Below are 16008 nucleotides of genomic sequence, written 5' to 3' on the forward strand. Positions count from 1 at the left end.
TATTTGTTGTGACGCCCACAAAAGCTAGAGCGCTCCTGTAGCTTCCCGTTTCTCGTACTTTCTGATCAAGTGCGTCTGGGGCTCGGATTTTTGGATCACGGCGTCTCGGGCTCGGATTTTTGTAGCGCCAAGTCTCGGGCTCGGATTTTACAAACAAATTCAAGTCTCGGGCTCGGATTTTTAAACTAGGGTCTCGGCGTCTCGGCAAGGCTCGGATTTTACCATTCGCCACCCCTCCAATTGAAGCCATCAAACCAATCGCGCAATCGAACAATCGAACTTAATCTGATTTGATTTTGTTTGGATGCATCACTTGATGCATCCATGCAAATACGTTGATGTAAATACGTTGATGTAAACAATTTTGTGATTAAATTGTCCAGTTGAATAATATTTATGCGTAAGGCTCTGGGGATCCTGCTAATATAGGAACGAGAATCAACATTTTCTACTTGGCTCCAGCAAGAGAAAGCATAGGGTTTAAATCTTGGTTTTCTTAACTAAATAATTTTTAGTTCTTACTTTCCAGGCCCCAAGCAATAGGTTTGCAGCCTGTTTTTTTTTTTTTTGGAGGGGGGGGGGGGGGGGGCCTTTGAAAATTTAGGCAGAGGTGTGCAACATGCTTTCTGAAACCGTTACTCTACCCTAAATCAGACCAAAGTATTCAATTTTCCCTACTTAATTTCAGACCTGTCCCCAAAATCCATACCCTATATTTAAAACTCTGTACCTTGCAGGAACAGTTTCGGTTTATGTTAACATTTCACAAGGGCTTCAAATCTGGCATTTAAATCACACTCATCATGGGGATGAATAATAACAAGCATAAAATATAGTTTGTTCCAAAAATAATACCTACTTGCTGACCAGTGTGCACAAACTTCACCCTATTTCAGAGCAAAATGGTCAAAATCTATACCCTACACAAAACGTAAGCCAAGACAACAAATGAGCACAATTGTTTTCTTACTTTTTTGTGGAGGTGCATGTGACAGAAGTACTGTAAAATCTCAGTTATAAGCCCTGGGGGTGGGGGTGGGGGACTCCCATAATTTCTGAAAGGGATGAGGAAAGTTGTTGCAAATTTGAATTAAACTCCTAAAGGGCTGAACAATCTGGGTGTGGCTCAAGCATTTTTTATCTTTGCCCCCTAAAAGATATAATATTGGTCTAGCCTGCAAACAAAATTTAACAGCTTTTTTTATTATTTTTTTTTTTTTTCATGTACAACCCTAAAGAAGACCTCAATGCATATACAGTAAACACCCGCGTGTAAGAACCTAGTGGTTTAAGAACCTGCTGGCAGAAATTTGCCATTTTAATACCCCAAAATATAAGAACCTGTTTAGCCAAGCAAATTTCAGCAGGTTCTTATATGTGGGTTATAGAAAATTTTTATGAACATTTTTAACAGAACATCCCAAACTGTATTTACAAATAAAGAAAAGACAGATTCACATAGACTGTAATTGTCTTCTTTGGACCTTGCATGAGGCTTGAAGCAATACAGTTATGAATAAATGCTGTATAATGAAGGACCAAACCCATTTTTTTTCTTCTCGTACAATCAAAAACTATGGCTCCTCCTTAGAAATTAAGAACCTTATTAAGAACCTACTTAGCCTAAATTACCAATAACTACCCCCAAATACAAGAACCTATTTTGCCAAACTTAGAAAATTGTAGGTTCTTACACGCGGGTGTTTACTGTATGTCTAAAAGTATTAATGTTATCTGTCATGAGCACCCTAAGTGAGAAACAAAAATCCACCATGCAATGTACACCCCTAAGCAAAACAATGAGCGTCCTCATCCATTTCCTATTGGAGTGTCCCCCCCCCCCCCCCTGGTTTATACCATTTCATAGATGTTTTGGGTCTGGAATGGCATATTGGAGGGAGAGCAGGGGAAACCTGGATTATACATATTCTTTGTTAACAGACAAATGAGGCTGTAATTGATGGGGGTAATAAGCAGAAGAGAACTAATAACCAGGGTTCCCAACCCCCCAATAATAAACCTGTCCCCCACCCCATTGGAAGGTGTTGAAAAGCAACCTGATTGGCTTGGATCAGTTTATAAAGCTTTCTGTGAAAAGCTTGTTTGACCTTATAACAACAAAATGCTGGATGGTGTACCACAAGTGTAGCCAGACAGATGGGGATCCACCCTTACGGTTTTGTCTAGGTAGTAACTTTTTTCTCAGTAAAGGTGTTATTTTCTAGGTTGCCATGGCAACTGGCTCAAGTACAAGTAAAATATTACGTATGCCAACAACACTTCCAGGACCTCCTGCTGTACCCATAGTTCTGTCTGCTCCCTCAGCTGCCGCTGGACCTGGTAAGTAATAGACGTCTTGGTATAAAGGCTCACATGTGTACACAGGATCAGGACATTATTGCATGGTTCCAAAGGGGTTAAGGGCTCCTGGACTCTAAGCTTAAAAAAGATGGGCAAAAAAAAATGGGCCTCTTGGCTCTGTGGCAAATCTTGTCAAGGCTCCAAATGTTGTCTCAACAAAGGGCTCCAAACAACAAAATGATGGGGCTCCATTTCCCATGGCAAACATTTCAAGACTCTCAGGCTCCAGCCACACCCCCTCCCCCTTTGAAACCCTGCTGTTGCATTTTGTGACTTGCAAAATGCTGTCGTGAAAATTGTGCTAAGTACAGGACTTGGCACTTGAAAAGTGATCTTATTTTTCCAAGTTGGGTGATTCTTCAATTGGTTTTTGCAAATGGATTTCAACACCACATAATACTTGAATTGGTAAATCCAAGGCAAGGTTGTTCTTTTTTTCTCCTGATCCGACCCCAGCTGCCTGCTAGCTAGGTCTTAGCTCTTTGCACTCAATCTGCTATTCCTGTTATTATGATCACAGTCAGCAGCTTTGACCTTGGAGACAACCAGAAGAGATGGGTTGTGATTGGTATTTGCTTGAACAGGCTTCTCTTACCAGTCCTCCGGGATTTTGCTGGACGAGAAATATCCAAACACTATACATCACTGAAGAGTTCAAACGGAATTGACACTCAGGTGTTTGGTCCGCACTTGACACATGATGGTACTTTTAAGTTGAATTATAGCAGCATCAACAACAACTGGGGCACGCATAAGAGAAAGGAACGTTTGTATGATTACAAAGTTACCACAGATGTTGACCTGGCTAAACTTTACCTTGAACCACACATGGCTAAGTTTACAGGTGAGAAATAGAGGATAATACATGGTTGCGCGGAGATATGAAATTTATCTTCGAGTGTTCAAATCGATAGCTCATGAGTGAGCACAGCGAACGAGTGAGATATCGGCTTTGAACATGAGAAGATAAATTTCATACCTCTGCGCAGCCATGTATTATTCTGTTTATTATATAAACCTACTAATTACGATGTTTTTGACGAATTTCCGAAAATTTCCGACCATTTTCCGATTTTAGATTTCGGAAGATTTTCAAAATGTTGTCCGAAGGTCATACGAATGTTTCCGAACATTTTCTGAACCTTTGAAAATTTTCGAAGATTTCCGATGATTACCGAAGATTGCAGAGAAAGATCCGAAGATTTTCGACTTAATATGGATAATCTTTGGCTCATTGAGCATTGAAACATGGCAAACTCTGCGAGCTGATTGGTCAAAAATGATATCACACATGTGTGGATATCATTTTTATCCACACATGTGTGATACCATTTTCATCGATTTGCTACCACTCGCTATACCACTGCAGTTTATATAATTAGATATGTTATTTCCACATTATAGATATTATGGCAAGACAAGCACAATCTTCCAGCGACGGACGATTCTTGCTGCTTATAAACAACTTTGTTTTAGTGGCTAAATTATTCAGTTGATTTTCACCACCAACCACTTGTCTTATTTGGGTTTGGTTATTCTCAAGAAATATTTCCAGCTGCTTAAATATGGTTGTCCTAGATGGAGCTCTCAACCATTTTATAAATCAGGATAATTTCTCTGACTTATTCAGCATACCTGACTTAATAGCAACCAGAGGACCATCGTTGTGGACTCAATGGGTCAATCCTCTTCTCTGCTAAGCGTACTTTATTTTCATTGCCTATTTGCAGGATTTGATAACACATGTGACATGTCAGCAGTGTTAGGGATGCTGGGAAATGCGTCTGTTTTTCCCGCGCGCATTCAAAACAATGCTAAGGATGTACGCTCTAAAGTCAGGAATGAGTGGGGCCATTGCAACTATGACCACTGGACAGAACCGGAATTCAACTACTGTTTCCAGCTCATGGAAACATTGGTTCGTTCACTGGGGCTTCTAAAAGCTGATGAAGATAAAGAGCTTGATGATCTTCACGACTGGGAAACTAAGGGTTAGGACATCTTTTTTACTTCACATTCTTGTCACCGGTCGATATGCTGCTTTTGTTATGGGGAGGGATGCTGGTCCTCTATAAGTTTCTATCTTGGGGTATTAGATGGTGGCTTTGGGAAATACATAGGGTAATTCAAAGCGGACAACCAATAACCATCTGTCTGTTTTAGTGTAGTATCTGTTAGAGGTCAAATAGAGCTTCAATCTTAGATAACAGCAGTTGACACATTGACTTGGCTTTGCAGTTTTTTTACGGCAAACTTACCACTAGTTTTTAATTTCATGACAGTGTGCTTAAATACCCCCTCTCCCATCCAATGTTGTATGATTGTAGCAAAGGCCTCCCAAAAACAAATTACAACATTGATAGGGGAAGGTGGGGTTGGAAATGTGGGGTGAAAGGGTGAAATTAGACCAAATTACAATAAAATAGGGCCTAAAATGATAATGTGTCACCATTTTTGTCAATGATTGTTGAACCAAGCCCGGATTGCTCTCCATCAGGTGTTTAAGTTTAATTCAAGTTTTCCAAGGAGCACCCCACCCTTTTAAGTAGGAGTGACCCAGGATGAGTACACATAATCTGTATCTGCATGTAAACTCGTAGTAAAATAATAGTGATATCAAAGTTTAATCCCTCGATCAATTTGACTTGTTGATGTCATTAGCGCTAGCATCAAGTGTATTTATTTGTTTCTTGATAGGCTTGAAATTGTGCATGGGATGCCCAGTGGATAAGGACTTGATAAAACTTGTTAGCGACGAGGTTGTTAACCTGAACCAGGACCTGGAAGCCATCAAGAAATCTAGTGCTGATGAAGCCAAGAAGATAAGTGAAGCCCTTCAAGAAGTCACAGATGAAATTAATAAATTTGATAAGCGTATAACTGACATTGAGAGTCGAATGGAGGCTGAGCGAAAGGAACAATTAGAAAAAAACGAGGCTTTGTCAGGGGCAATTGGTGATATTTCTAACAATTTAACAAAAATAGAAAAACGACAAGATACGAATGAAGAAAACATTGCCTTGCTGGGGGAAAGGCAAAGTGATCTAGAGACAACTGTAACTTCTTTAAAAGACGAACAGGGTAATCTAACCTCCAAGGTAGAGGCCTTAGAAATCGGGCAAAGTAAATTAGATTCTCGGCTTAAAGCTTTAGAAGAAAGCAATATTAATGCAACGACCGATGTTGAAATTTTTCAAGTACCCAGTCGCAATCGTTGCTTTTGCGGTCGCGAAACCGAGCTAGAAAAAATTGCAACGCAACTGAAAAACACCATGAATGGTTGCGCTGAGTCAGCAATTTGCGGTCTCGGGGGTATGGGAAAAACATCTCTCGCTGTGGAGTTTCTCTGGCGACAAAGAGAGAAGGAGGAATATCCAGGCGGAATTTTTTGGATTTCAGGCGAAAACAACAATCTCTTTCAAATATCCCTTAGCGACATGGCGCGACAAATTGGCACTCTTGAAAAAGAGTTTTCTAACTCCTTGTCAAGAACTCTCGACTGGTTGGGAAGGCGTGAGAAGATGTGGTGTTTGGTCGTTGACAATCTTGACGAGCTAGAAATGTCCACAGACATGCGTAAGCTGCTTACTGGCCACTGGAAACAAGCGGCACGCGGCCATATAATCATAACGACAAGGAGAGAAGCAACAGAAATCGGAGAAGAAACGGGAATCGAAGAAAACTTCTGCATTGAGTTGAAATGCTTAAAAGAGGAAGAAGGAATGCACTTTCTACAAATGCGAACGGGAACAGCTGGAGAGGAAGACAGTGACATTCGTGAACTTGTCAAAGAGCTTGGTGGACTTCCTTTAGCTCTCGATCAAGCTGCGGCCTACATACGATGTGTTCGTCAGCCCATAAAAGAGTACGTGAAGAAATATAAGAAGCAAAAACTGATTCTTCTCAAGAAGAAGAAGGCTCGGCATCTGGTGGAAAATACCTCACCTGAGCGATTGGCTATCCACACTACATGGTTGCTGAATTTTGATCACATCAGTCAAATCTCAAAAGAGATGGAGCTTGGAGAAACCCCAACTCTTTTTATGAAAGTGTCCGCCTTTCTTGGCCCGGACGATATTCCTTATGAAGTAATCAATGAAGGGCTAAACCACGATGAACATACTGAAGCAGTCAGCGATTTGTGGGACCAGGCCGAGATAGTCTCTCTTCTTACCAAGTTTTCCCTTTTCCAAAGATATGGGACACATTCCTTCAGTGTTCATCGTCTGGTGCAAGAAGTAATCCGAAGTGAGATGGAGAAAGAACAAACTGAGTTAAGCGTTCTTTCTTGTGCAGTACGTGTCATTCACCGTGCATTAACAAATACACGCTCACCAGCAGAAGTTTGTGAAAGTTTCGTTGAAGATGCTGTTTTTAGTGTCGAGAATCCTCCTTCTTTACAGCTATGGGGAAAGTTGGCCTCCCATGCCTCCTATTTGCAGGAGCATTTGCGCACCTTCTCGGAAAAACATAAAAAATCAGTCCATACCTTGTTATACACAGAGGAAACCGTCCGTATCTTTAATGAAGCAGCGATATTTTTCAGCGTGTCTCAAGAGAAAGTCAAGGCCCAAGCAATACAAGAAATGAAACTAGAGTTCCTAGTAAACCTTGAAGACTCCAGTTTGCCGCATTATTTCATTGATGTACCGCTAAAAGACAGAGACTACAAACTGATATCTTGTTGTATGAGACAGCCTCTTCCTGAACACGAAGAATTGGCTGAAGCAAAATCCTCTCAAAATGAAAGGGAAGAGGAAGCCAACCAGCTCAGAGAAAAAGGAAACCTCGCAGTAAAAAGGAATGAGTTTAAAGAGGCATTAGATCTTTACTCCAGCGCCATTGCTTTGTCGTCTGGTGACTATCGACTGTTCTGTAACAGGGCCCTTTGTCATTTGAAGCTAGGCCAGCCACAGAATGCTCTAGAGGACTGTCAGAAGTGTCTTTCTTTAAAACCTTTTTACAGCAAAGCACTACAACGAAAGGCTTGGTCTCTCCAAGAACTTGTAAAAAGTGGATCTGATCAACTAAAAGGGCAGGCGCGAGCAGCATTGGCAGTGGCCGTTCATTTTGACTCCAATCTTCGCCGTGATAAAAGATTTTGTGGGATGTTTCCAGAACTTGCCGAAGTACACCCTAAAGAAGTAGTCAATGAAACACAACTTGCATTTACTTTAATGACGACACAAAGAAATGAAACCTTGTTATTGCAAGAAGGAGAGTATAAGTTACCTTTCTTTGTTACCTTTACTGACCTCCAGATTGTAGGTCTAGGACCCAGAACTGTTGTGATTTGTACAGAAAACTGGCTAGTTAATGGTGCCAGGTGTTATTTTGAAAACATCGTTTTTCCCAAAGGGAACACTGCTCTGGTTTGCGAAGGCAAGGAAGGAGCTATTCACGTCAACCACTGCGAGATCTCAGGAGGAGATACGAGTTGTGAGGACTTTCCAGAATGTAATGGGGGACCAGGGTGCATAGCGGCATCTCTGGGCAAGCCTGTTTGCGATCGAACGCGCAAGTTTGGAGACGCAAGTTCAATTTCTGGTATTGTTGGTCGTTCTGGTGTCCAGATTGCGGAAGGAAGCTCTGCACTGATTGAAAACTGTGCTATCTATAACTGTGGAGGCGGAGGCGCTCTAGTTACTGGCGAAGGTTCTTGTTTATTAGTTAGAAAATGTGGAGTGTACAGGAACCATCAAGCTGGTTTAGAAGCCAGAGAAGGTGGGCGACTTGTTGCGTCTGAAAACAGGATATTTGACAGTGGCTATCACGGCATCTTGATTGGCCCAGATGCAGGGGAATGTGATATTGATGGAAATAAGATCTTCGAAAATGAAAGAGAAGGCATTCTTGCCTTTCAGAACAAGACTAAGATTGTCATACGAAACAGCGATATTCATCACAACAGACCTTTTGGTCTTTCTTTGGATTCAAATTCTTACCTCGTGATCAGTAACAACAAGATATTCGAGAATGGATTCTGGGGTATCCTCGCCAAGGCACGGACGTCAGCACACATAACCGGGAATGACATCTTTGGCAACAAATGTGGTGGCATCTTCATTGGTGTCAACTATTCTGGACGAGTTCGGGTGGAGTCAAACATTGTTCGAGAGCATAGCGGTCCGTGGCTTGAGTATCAAAACATGACGGGTACCTTTCCCGCTGAAACCAGCCTACTCGGTGAACTTTACTCTGGTCTTTGGGGTCTTCCACAGGGAGAAACGGGGGTTTATTCAAACCCGCCTATTCTCGACGGAAACAAAGCTTTTAACAATGAGGAAGGCATGTATCACCCTAGAGAGGTTGTTGAACGACTTTACAGTGGCTGCACGTATTGCCGTCGCTCAAGTGACGAAGTAGACCGCCTCATAATGTGCCCCAATTGCCACATTGCGTCTTATTGCTCCAAGGAATGCCAACATAAACACCGACCCAAACACGAGACATTATGTTTCGCCCTCAAACGTCGCTATTCAGTAACAGTTGACACTATCCCATTCCTTTCAAGCGAGTCAGGAAAATGTTCATTGCGAACATTTGGCACTCATTTAGAAGGTATTGGACATGGTCCTAAACTCAAACGTAACAGTCGTCAGAAGTTCATTGTCAAGATTCAAACACAAACTCTAAATAGGCATCCGTTGCAGTTGCTGACCGTTTATGACAAAAGCCTTGGCATAGATTGCAACATTCAAAGTTCAGAAATCTTCAGCGTGATAATGGAATGTGGTGTTCTTGGAGCTTTAAACAAATTCACAAGCAAAAAAGCCTTTTTCTGGGCCATGTTTGCTGAGGCACGAGAAAAGCTGACGGTTTTCCTCGATCACTTGGCACCTTATCAAGAGTGGTAAGGGTACGTACGACGTTGCGTAATCATTATGCAAAAAACAAAGTTTAATTGCCCGAGAGAAATGGCAGTTTTTATCATTTTTGCCGTCGCATCACCATGCTTACTGCACAAAAGTATCTAATAATACAGATGTAATAAGCATTCTGATTGGCCGAGTATGCCAATTTATCACCGAAGACTTCCGAATACTGAAGATAACTCGAAGGATTCTGAAGGTTGTCGAAGACGTCCGAAGATCGCCAGAAGAAATTTCGTTAACACCTCAGGGAGACGCGGTGGGCTAATGGTTAGCGCGTTGGACACCGGACGGACAGGGCTTGTTGTGTTCTTCTGCGAGACACTTCTTTCTCAGTGCCTCTCTCCACCCAGGAGTATAAATGGGGGGTACTGGCAACGTGACAAAAATGCTTGGGAGTAACCTGTGATGGACTAGTGTCCCAGGAGCAATACTCTACGTGGCTTCATTCTATATTAACTGGAGTGATAAGTCACCTAAGATAGGATTGTTGTCAGGTTTCAACCTTAAACATGGTAACCAGAAACTATGGCGAAAAAATGCAATACTTAAAACTGGACTAATCGAAGGTATTTCCTTGTTGATGTACATTGTAAGTCTTCTGATACAACCTGACAGATGCTGCGAAGTATAACCTGCAAAGCGCCGGTAGTTGTGTTGTAAGCCATCAGGCTCATGAAGACGTACCTATCTACCATATGTATTCCAAATTGAACGGGAAATCATGCGATTACATAAATTGATACAAATTATTAACCCGAGATTTTTTGTGCAAGCTCAGAGTTTTCGTGGTACATTTTAAAATAATTCTTAGTTGAAACTGCCATGTTCGTGCATTCGACTTTTGCGATCAACTCATCAACTATTGCGACCAGTGCAGCAATCCAAGGTCGATACAATGTATGCCTGATATAACGACTTTGTTGGTCGATTCCAAGGTAGTTCCAATGTTGCAGTTTAACTGAATTTCAGGTCAAAACTAGTTTGTTTTTTATTTTCCTTTGTTCCAGATTCATTACCATAATCCTTAAACAAAGAAAAACACAAAACAAACTAGTTTGAAATTATTTTGACACGAAATTAATTTTAACATACAAAATAAACATGACTCGAATAAGAGCGAAGGACAAACAGGATTGTCTGACAATAAAACCCATGACAAAGAAGGTGAAAACAATGGAAATTATTGAATGTTAGTATTATTCCATGACAAAGTTGAAGCAAGACATTTTCGTGATTACTTAGTCTAGATTGTGTTAACAATAAACAACTATGCCATTATTTCTTTCCAAATAAATTTATTTAATGTATTACGTGGATCTTATTTACAATGCGTTATCTCATGGTGAACCAGATGGATGCGGATTGATGATTGCTACTTTAATTTATGCACTAAAAACTTTTAACTCTTGACTAAATAACAGCAGATAGTACAGAAGGCAAGTCACCCTTCTTTGTAAAATTTCAGAAGTACTACCCAAGGAAAATTAAATCGGGAGATTGAGAAACAGAGGGTTCGAGAATTCGGGATTATACTGTACTGTTAAACCAATACCGATTGGCAAAATTTTGGCAAAATAATTTTATAAAATAGAATTCACTCCAGAGGATAAATGATCTCTTTTGTAAGTCTAAATCGGAAGCCTTACATCATCTTCTTTTCATCTGCACACACTCGTCTTGAAAAGAATTGAATTTTACTTTTACTCCCTATCAAAAGAATTCGCACACCTTAATTTGCAAGATGTTTTGGTCAGTACTGTAATCTCAAAATGTCCTTTACTTAACTATTTGCTACTAATAGCCAATGAAATTATTTTATAAATATGGGATTGCAGAAGGACTCACATAACACCAAAATATAATTGGTGTTAAGCTAAAGGTTAACTTTAAATTGGAAACGAAAAAATGCATCTGTACTAAGAACAACACCTTAGATTAATTGTAAAATGGGGAACAAATCAACATCCTGCATTTTTATGAGTAATATATTAAAAGTAACCTGTTAGTATTTAAGGTTAGGAAGGACTAAACTACCCGTAATCAAAGAAGCCACTATATTTTAAAATGTTCACAAAAAAATAATCAAATTGTTATGTAATGCACTGTAGATACCAAGTAAATACGTTATGGGCGTATTGTGAGTTATGCACTGTACTAAAAGTAGTGTGCTGTCTGTTGTGGAATGTTATGACAGTAATGAAGGAGGCGTATTGACTGTAAGTAACAAATTGTAATGTAATTGTATTTGTCAATTAAATGTTAAACATTCACCATCCTAGAGGAAATCTACTTCTGATCATATTGATTTTAGTTGTACCATAACAAGCTTTAAGCACGGCCATTTTTTGCCTTGGGTCCTTTCGCAGCAGTGCAAGAAACTTTGTGATTCCTCCAATCTGCTCTTTGACAGTCTCTGTAGAAACACAGTGAGATGTCAACTTTTTTAATTCCTTTGGGTAAAAAGATAGTGAAAGTCTAATGAATGTTCACTAAAATTGGGCAAACCCCTCCAAATGAGCATGCTCCTTACCAGGTCAGGTTTGACCAGGTCCAACCTCGAGCGAGCGACTCTGGAAAGTTGTGATTGGAGGTCCGGAAATATCGGACATCCGGTTGAGCATGTCTAGCTTTCAAAATCATGACTCAATGACCTTCTTGGTGTTTTACTTCCGGCCATTTTTATTATTTTTAAAACCTATCAAAATTGACCCTGCAATGGAACTTTGGAGAGTTGCTTGTTTCGTCAAGCTTGCGCAGTGAGGAATGAAGACTCGAGGTACGAGATTGGACCAGGTCTGTTTACTGAGGGTTGTTGTATACTGGTGAAATTGTTGTATATCACCATATGAATAAGTATGAACACTGCAGGAAATAACTAATAATAAAAAAACTTGAAAATTGAAATCAATACTTTCTAATATATTTTTAGTTTGCCACTTACTTGCTGCAGTATTTTTGTTTCCCACAGCGGCCACAGGATTTCAAGTCACTCTCCTTAACTTTCTTAGTGCAAGCCTTGTTGCCACACCTAACAGGTTGCTTTACATTTGCAAATAGTTGGTAGAATGGGGACATTGAATCTTTTAGTGGGAGATCAACAGGATCAAAGAAAGGAAGTCTCTTTTCTTCTGCATCCTGGCCCAGTTCATAATACTTTCTGAATTCATTCATGTTTGTGTCTAGTAAAACCAAATTTGCAAGATAATAACAAGCATTTGGGTAGTTTTTCTCACAGCGAGGTGCTTCTATCAGATATTCCTGTAACAATTTCTTTGTAGTGTCTCTCAGTTTTTCCACAGTCCAAGAGTCATACTTTGAAATTTCTCTGTCCTGTGGTCTTTGTGTATTTGGTGAAAATTCTCTGAATTCTGTGGGAGCATGTTGAAGGAGTTCCTCATTTTTGAAACTGTGCAGATTCATTAAATTATATCCAAGTCCCCTTTTGGCCTCGTAATAAGATGGGCAGCATTTGAGGGAATTCTCAAACGCTTTCGCTGCCTCTTTAGTAGCTTCTGCAATGGTGTAAAGTGCTCCCATGTAACAATACAAAACATGAAGCCAGCTGCTGTAATTTTTATCAAACTCAAAGGGATCTTTAGAAGGAAGGCTGTTAGGTTCAGCCTCTTGAATATAGTGAATTAAGTTTGTTACACACATGACTGCTTTGCCGTCACCTTTGACATTTTTCTCTGACGCTTTTTCTCCTGATTCATAACTACGCAGAGCAAAAGTCAAAAGAAGTCCTTCAAAAAAGCGAGGATTTTTGTACAAATTTTCCTCACAAAGCTTAAAAATGATGGGTAACAGAACATTTTGTATTTCTGGAAATGCTTGTAGTATAGAATTTTCAGTCAAGTATCCATGGGCTATAAGAGAAATTCCTCTTTCATCTGTAAAGTTACTTTTATAAAGAACTTCAAGGCCTTCTTTCACCAGTCTGTAAGCTTGAAGGTATATTCTTGCCGTTGGGGACCAATCAAACTGACTCAACATTTCTTCAGAATAAGCAACAGGTTGAGTAATTGCAAATGGGTGTGCATTGGACTTGGCTCTCTCCCTCATTTTCTCCTCCATGATACCAAATGATTGAGTCAAAACTTCCTTGCTGACTTCTGAAGCATCATGCTGTGTGTCGTCACTCAGTTTGCATTTCTGAAGAAGCTGAAACATAAATGAACAGTTGTTCTCTACATGTACCATTTTAGACTTTTTCACAAAAGTAGTTGATTTGATTGTCATTAGCCTGTGCAGCGGAGTAGGATGGCTGTACACAGGCTAGACTGTCATTAATTAGTTAACAAATTAATAGAACCAATGAATTTGGAAAGATTGGGTTAGTAAATAGGAGACTGCTGTACACAGGCTATGTTACAGTACGTGCAAGCAGAAGGTAATCAAAAGGCTTCTGTCATTTCAAATCCTAGCTAAAACAGTTAGCATTATTCTGTCACAGGAGGACTGACAGACGAGATTGTTTAAACAACCAGTTAAATGTTGTCATTGTTTTCACAGTCCCACTACTTGTTTTTGTCTCCCTTTTTGCCTTTGCAACAACAAAACCACCAGTAACATGGTGTTCAGTGCCCCCAATACCCCCCCCCTCCCCTCTTTACTCCCACAGAGCCCCTCCCTACTCAGGGTTGCTCAAAAGAGGGTTAAATTAACTTTGGGTTCAAGTAAGAGCTAAACCAAAGATTAACTGTCTTAACCATAGGTTTGTTAACCCAAGGTAAAAAACTGCTCCATAAAGCTGGGTTAGTGGGTCAGTTAGTTAACCTCGGGTTAAGGGAGTTTGAACTTCAGTTAGCTTCCGACAATACTCTTTGTTGGATTTGAACACCGAAATGGCTTTCCTTTGAAGTAAAAGTGTTGTGCAAGAAAGTGAAAAAGCACAACTTGGGTGCATCAAAAATTGCCATGTTGCCATATCAAAGTAGAGTAGAAGTCAGGCATTTACAAGAGCAATATGGACTATACCCATAACAAATTAAAAAAATGAAGTCTGACGAAAAATTACTGACTGGGGCACTGACTGTCTTCCAAACCTGTATCAAGAAGGTAAGTCTTAGTAGTCATCAATTAAAGCATAATTTTGAACAAGGCGAAATTTTCACAGACTTTTATATGTCTTTGCTGAACTTGGTTACTATCTTTAACAAAAGGAACAACAAAACATAACAACATAGAAGGTACATGAAGACATCAGGAAAAAGCCAATCTTTTCAGTAACTTTATTTTGTTATGTCCATGTCAGTATGGTGTTCATATATGATCTTCAACATGAACCAGGTATAGAGCAGCTTCCAGCTCACAACAGCTGACCAAGCCTTCAATGAAAGCTTGGGTTATACAATCTATTGCAGCTACTTAAAAAAAAAACATATACAAAACACCCCTTTGGATCTGGTCAATGGACCACCCTGTGGACCTGACCCCTAATTTTCAAAAGCAAATGTAATAACAGTCTAAAGGTTAGACTGGGAACAGGGTATAAAACTCAGACTTGTGGCATCAATATTCACTTCCTACTATATACCGGTAATTATGTAATTCAGGCTTTTGCCAGTAATGAAAGGGCTCACAGATTTCGCTCCATATTATTTTTTAAACAAATCATACTATCGCAAGTACAACACGATGGACTAGACTATTATTATTATTATTATTATTGGATGAAGAAGGTCTAATGCTTTTCTTTTGGATTTGTTGCAAACAAAGTTAACCGGTAGCTTTAAAATACATATGCCATCAAGAAATACTGATAAAACGAAGTCTAATGGAGTGTAAACAAACACTTGCACAAGCCACTGTACTCATATATAGCGCATTTTTTAGATTGATGAAAATCAGGCTGAGGGGTGGCCCATGATGTGGTCCGGGTCCATGAGGTGCTTCATGAACTGGGTCTACGGTCCACAAGGTGGTCCATGGACTGGGTCGAAAGGGGTGGTCCATGAACCAGGTCTTCATGGACTGGGTCTACAGTCCACAAGGTGGTCTATGGACCAGGTCTATGAGGTGCTTCATACCGGGTCTACAGTCCACAAGGTGGTCCATGGACTGGGTCCAAAGGGGTGGTCCATGAACCAGGTCTTCATGAACTGGGTCTACAGTCCACAAGGTGGTCCATGGACTGGGTCCACAATGATGGTCTATGGACCAGGTCCATGAGGTTCTTCATGAACTGGGTCTACAGTCCACAAGGTGGTCCATGGACTGGGTCCAAAGGGGTGGTCCATGAACCAGGTCTTCATGGACTGGGTCTACAGTCCACAAGGTGGTCCATGGACTGGGTCCACAATGATGGTCTAATTGGACCAGGTCCATGAGGTGCTTCATACCGGGTCTACAGTCCACAAGGTGGTCATACCGGGTCTACAGTCCACAAGGTGGTCCATGGACTGGGTCCACAGTGGTGGTCTAGGGATCGGGTTCATGAGGTGCTTCATGGACCGGGTCCACAGGGGAAGTCCATGGACCTGAACTACCACTATTATTGTACACTCAACAAAATTACTGGATTCTGATTGCACGACAGCACAACGATTAATCCCAAATTGTACTCCCTATGAGTTTCGTTACTTTTCTTCCTGAAGTTGACCCCAAAGTTTTCCAAAGATTTTCTAAGTCTTCTGAAGTTCCAAAATCTTTGGAAACTTCTGAAGTTGTTGAGTATACTATAAAACAAAAATCACATGACCTTCTCGTACAATTCACAATTAACAGGTACATGTGATGTTTTGAAAGTTCTCAAATTGCACTCGCCTCTTTG

General features: G+C 40.4%; 2 protein-coding genes across 5 annotated transcripts in view; one reads left to right on the plus strand and one right to left on the minus strand.

Moving 5' to 3' along the window:
• The window catches only part of LOC144629890 (uncharacterized), a 45731-nt gene extending 35331 nt beyond the window's left edge, over positions 1-10400 (plus strand). The window contains exons 2-5 of one of the 2 annotated variants that reach the window (XM_078488135.1): positions 2226-2340; positions 2882-3205; positions 4092-4352; positions 5059-10400. In XM_078488135.1, the coding sequence (XP_078344261.1) occupies positions 2226-2340; positions 2882-3205; positions 4092-4352; positions 5059-9218 (4860 nt within the window). In that variant the 3' untranslated portion in view covers positions 9219-10400. The remainder of the gene's footprint in view (positions 1-2225; positions 2341-2881; positions 3206-4091; positions 4353-5058) is intronic. The other variant, XM_078488136.1, reaches the window with a different exon arrangement.
• The window catches only part of LOC144629896 (uncharacterized), a 67027-nt gene that overhangs the window by 50038 nt on the left and 981 nt on the right, over positions 1-16008 (minus strand). The window contains exons 2-4 of one of the 3 annotated variants that reach the window (XM_078488144.1): positions 12178-13397; positions 11554-11649; positions 2985-3101 (exon numbers count right to left, since the gene is read on the minus strand). In XM_078488144.1, coding sequence (XP_078344270.1) covers positions 11565-11649; positions 12178-13397 — 1305 coding nt within the window. In that variant the 3' untranslated portion in view covers positions 2985-3101; positions 11554-11564. Of the gene's footprint in view, positions 1-2984; positions 3102-10788; positions 10854-11163; positions 11650-12177; positions 13398-16008 lie in introns of those variants that run through there. The other 2 variants (XR_013566428.1, XR_013566429.1) reach the window with 2 other exon arrangements.

The sequence above is a fragment of the Oculina patagonica genome, chromosome 11 (assembly GCF_052425735.1).
Source record: "Oculina patagonica isolate OP01 chromosome 11, crgOcupat, whole genome shotgun sequence".
Classification (NCBI taxonomy): Eukaryota; Metazoa; Cnidaria; class Anthozoa; order Scleractinia; family Oculinidae; genus Oculina; species Oculina patagonica.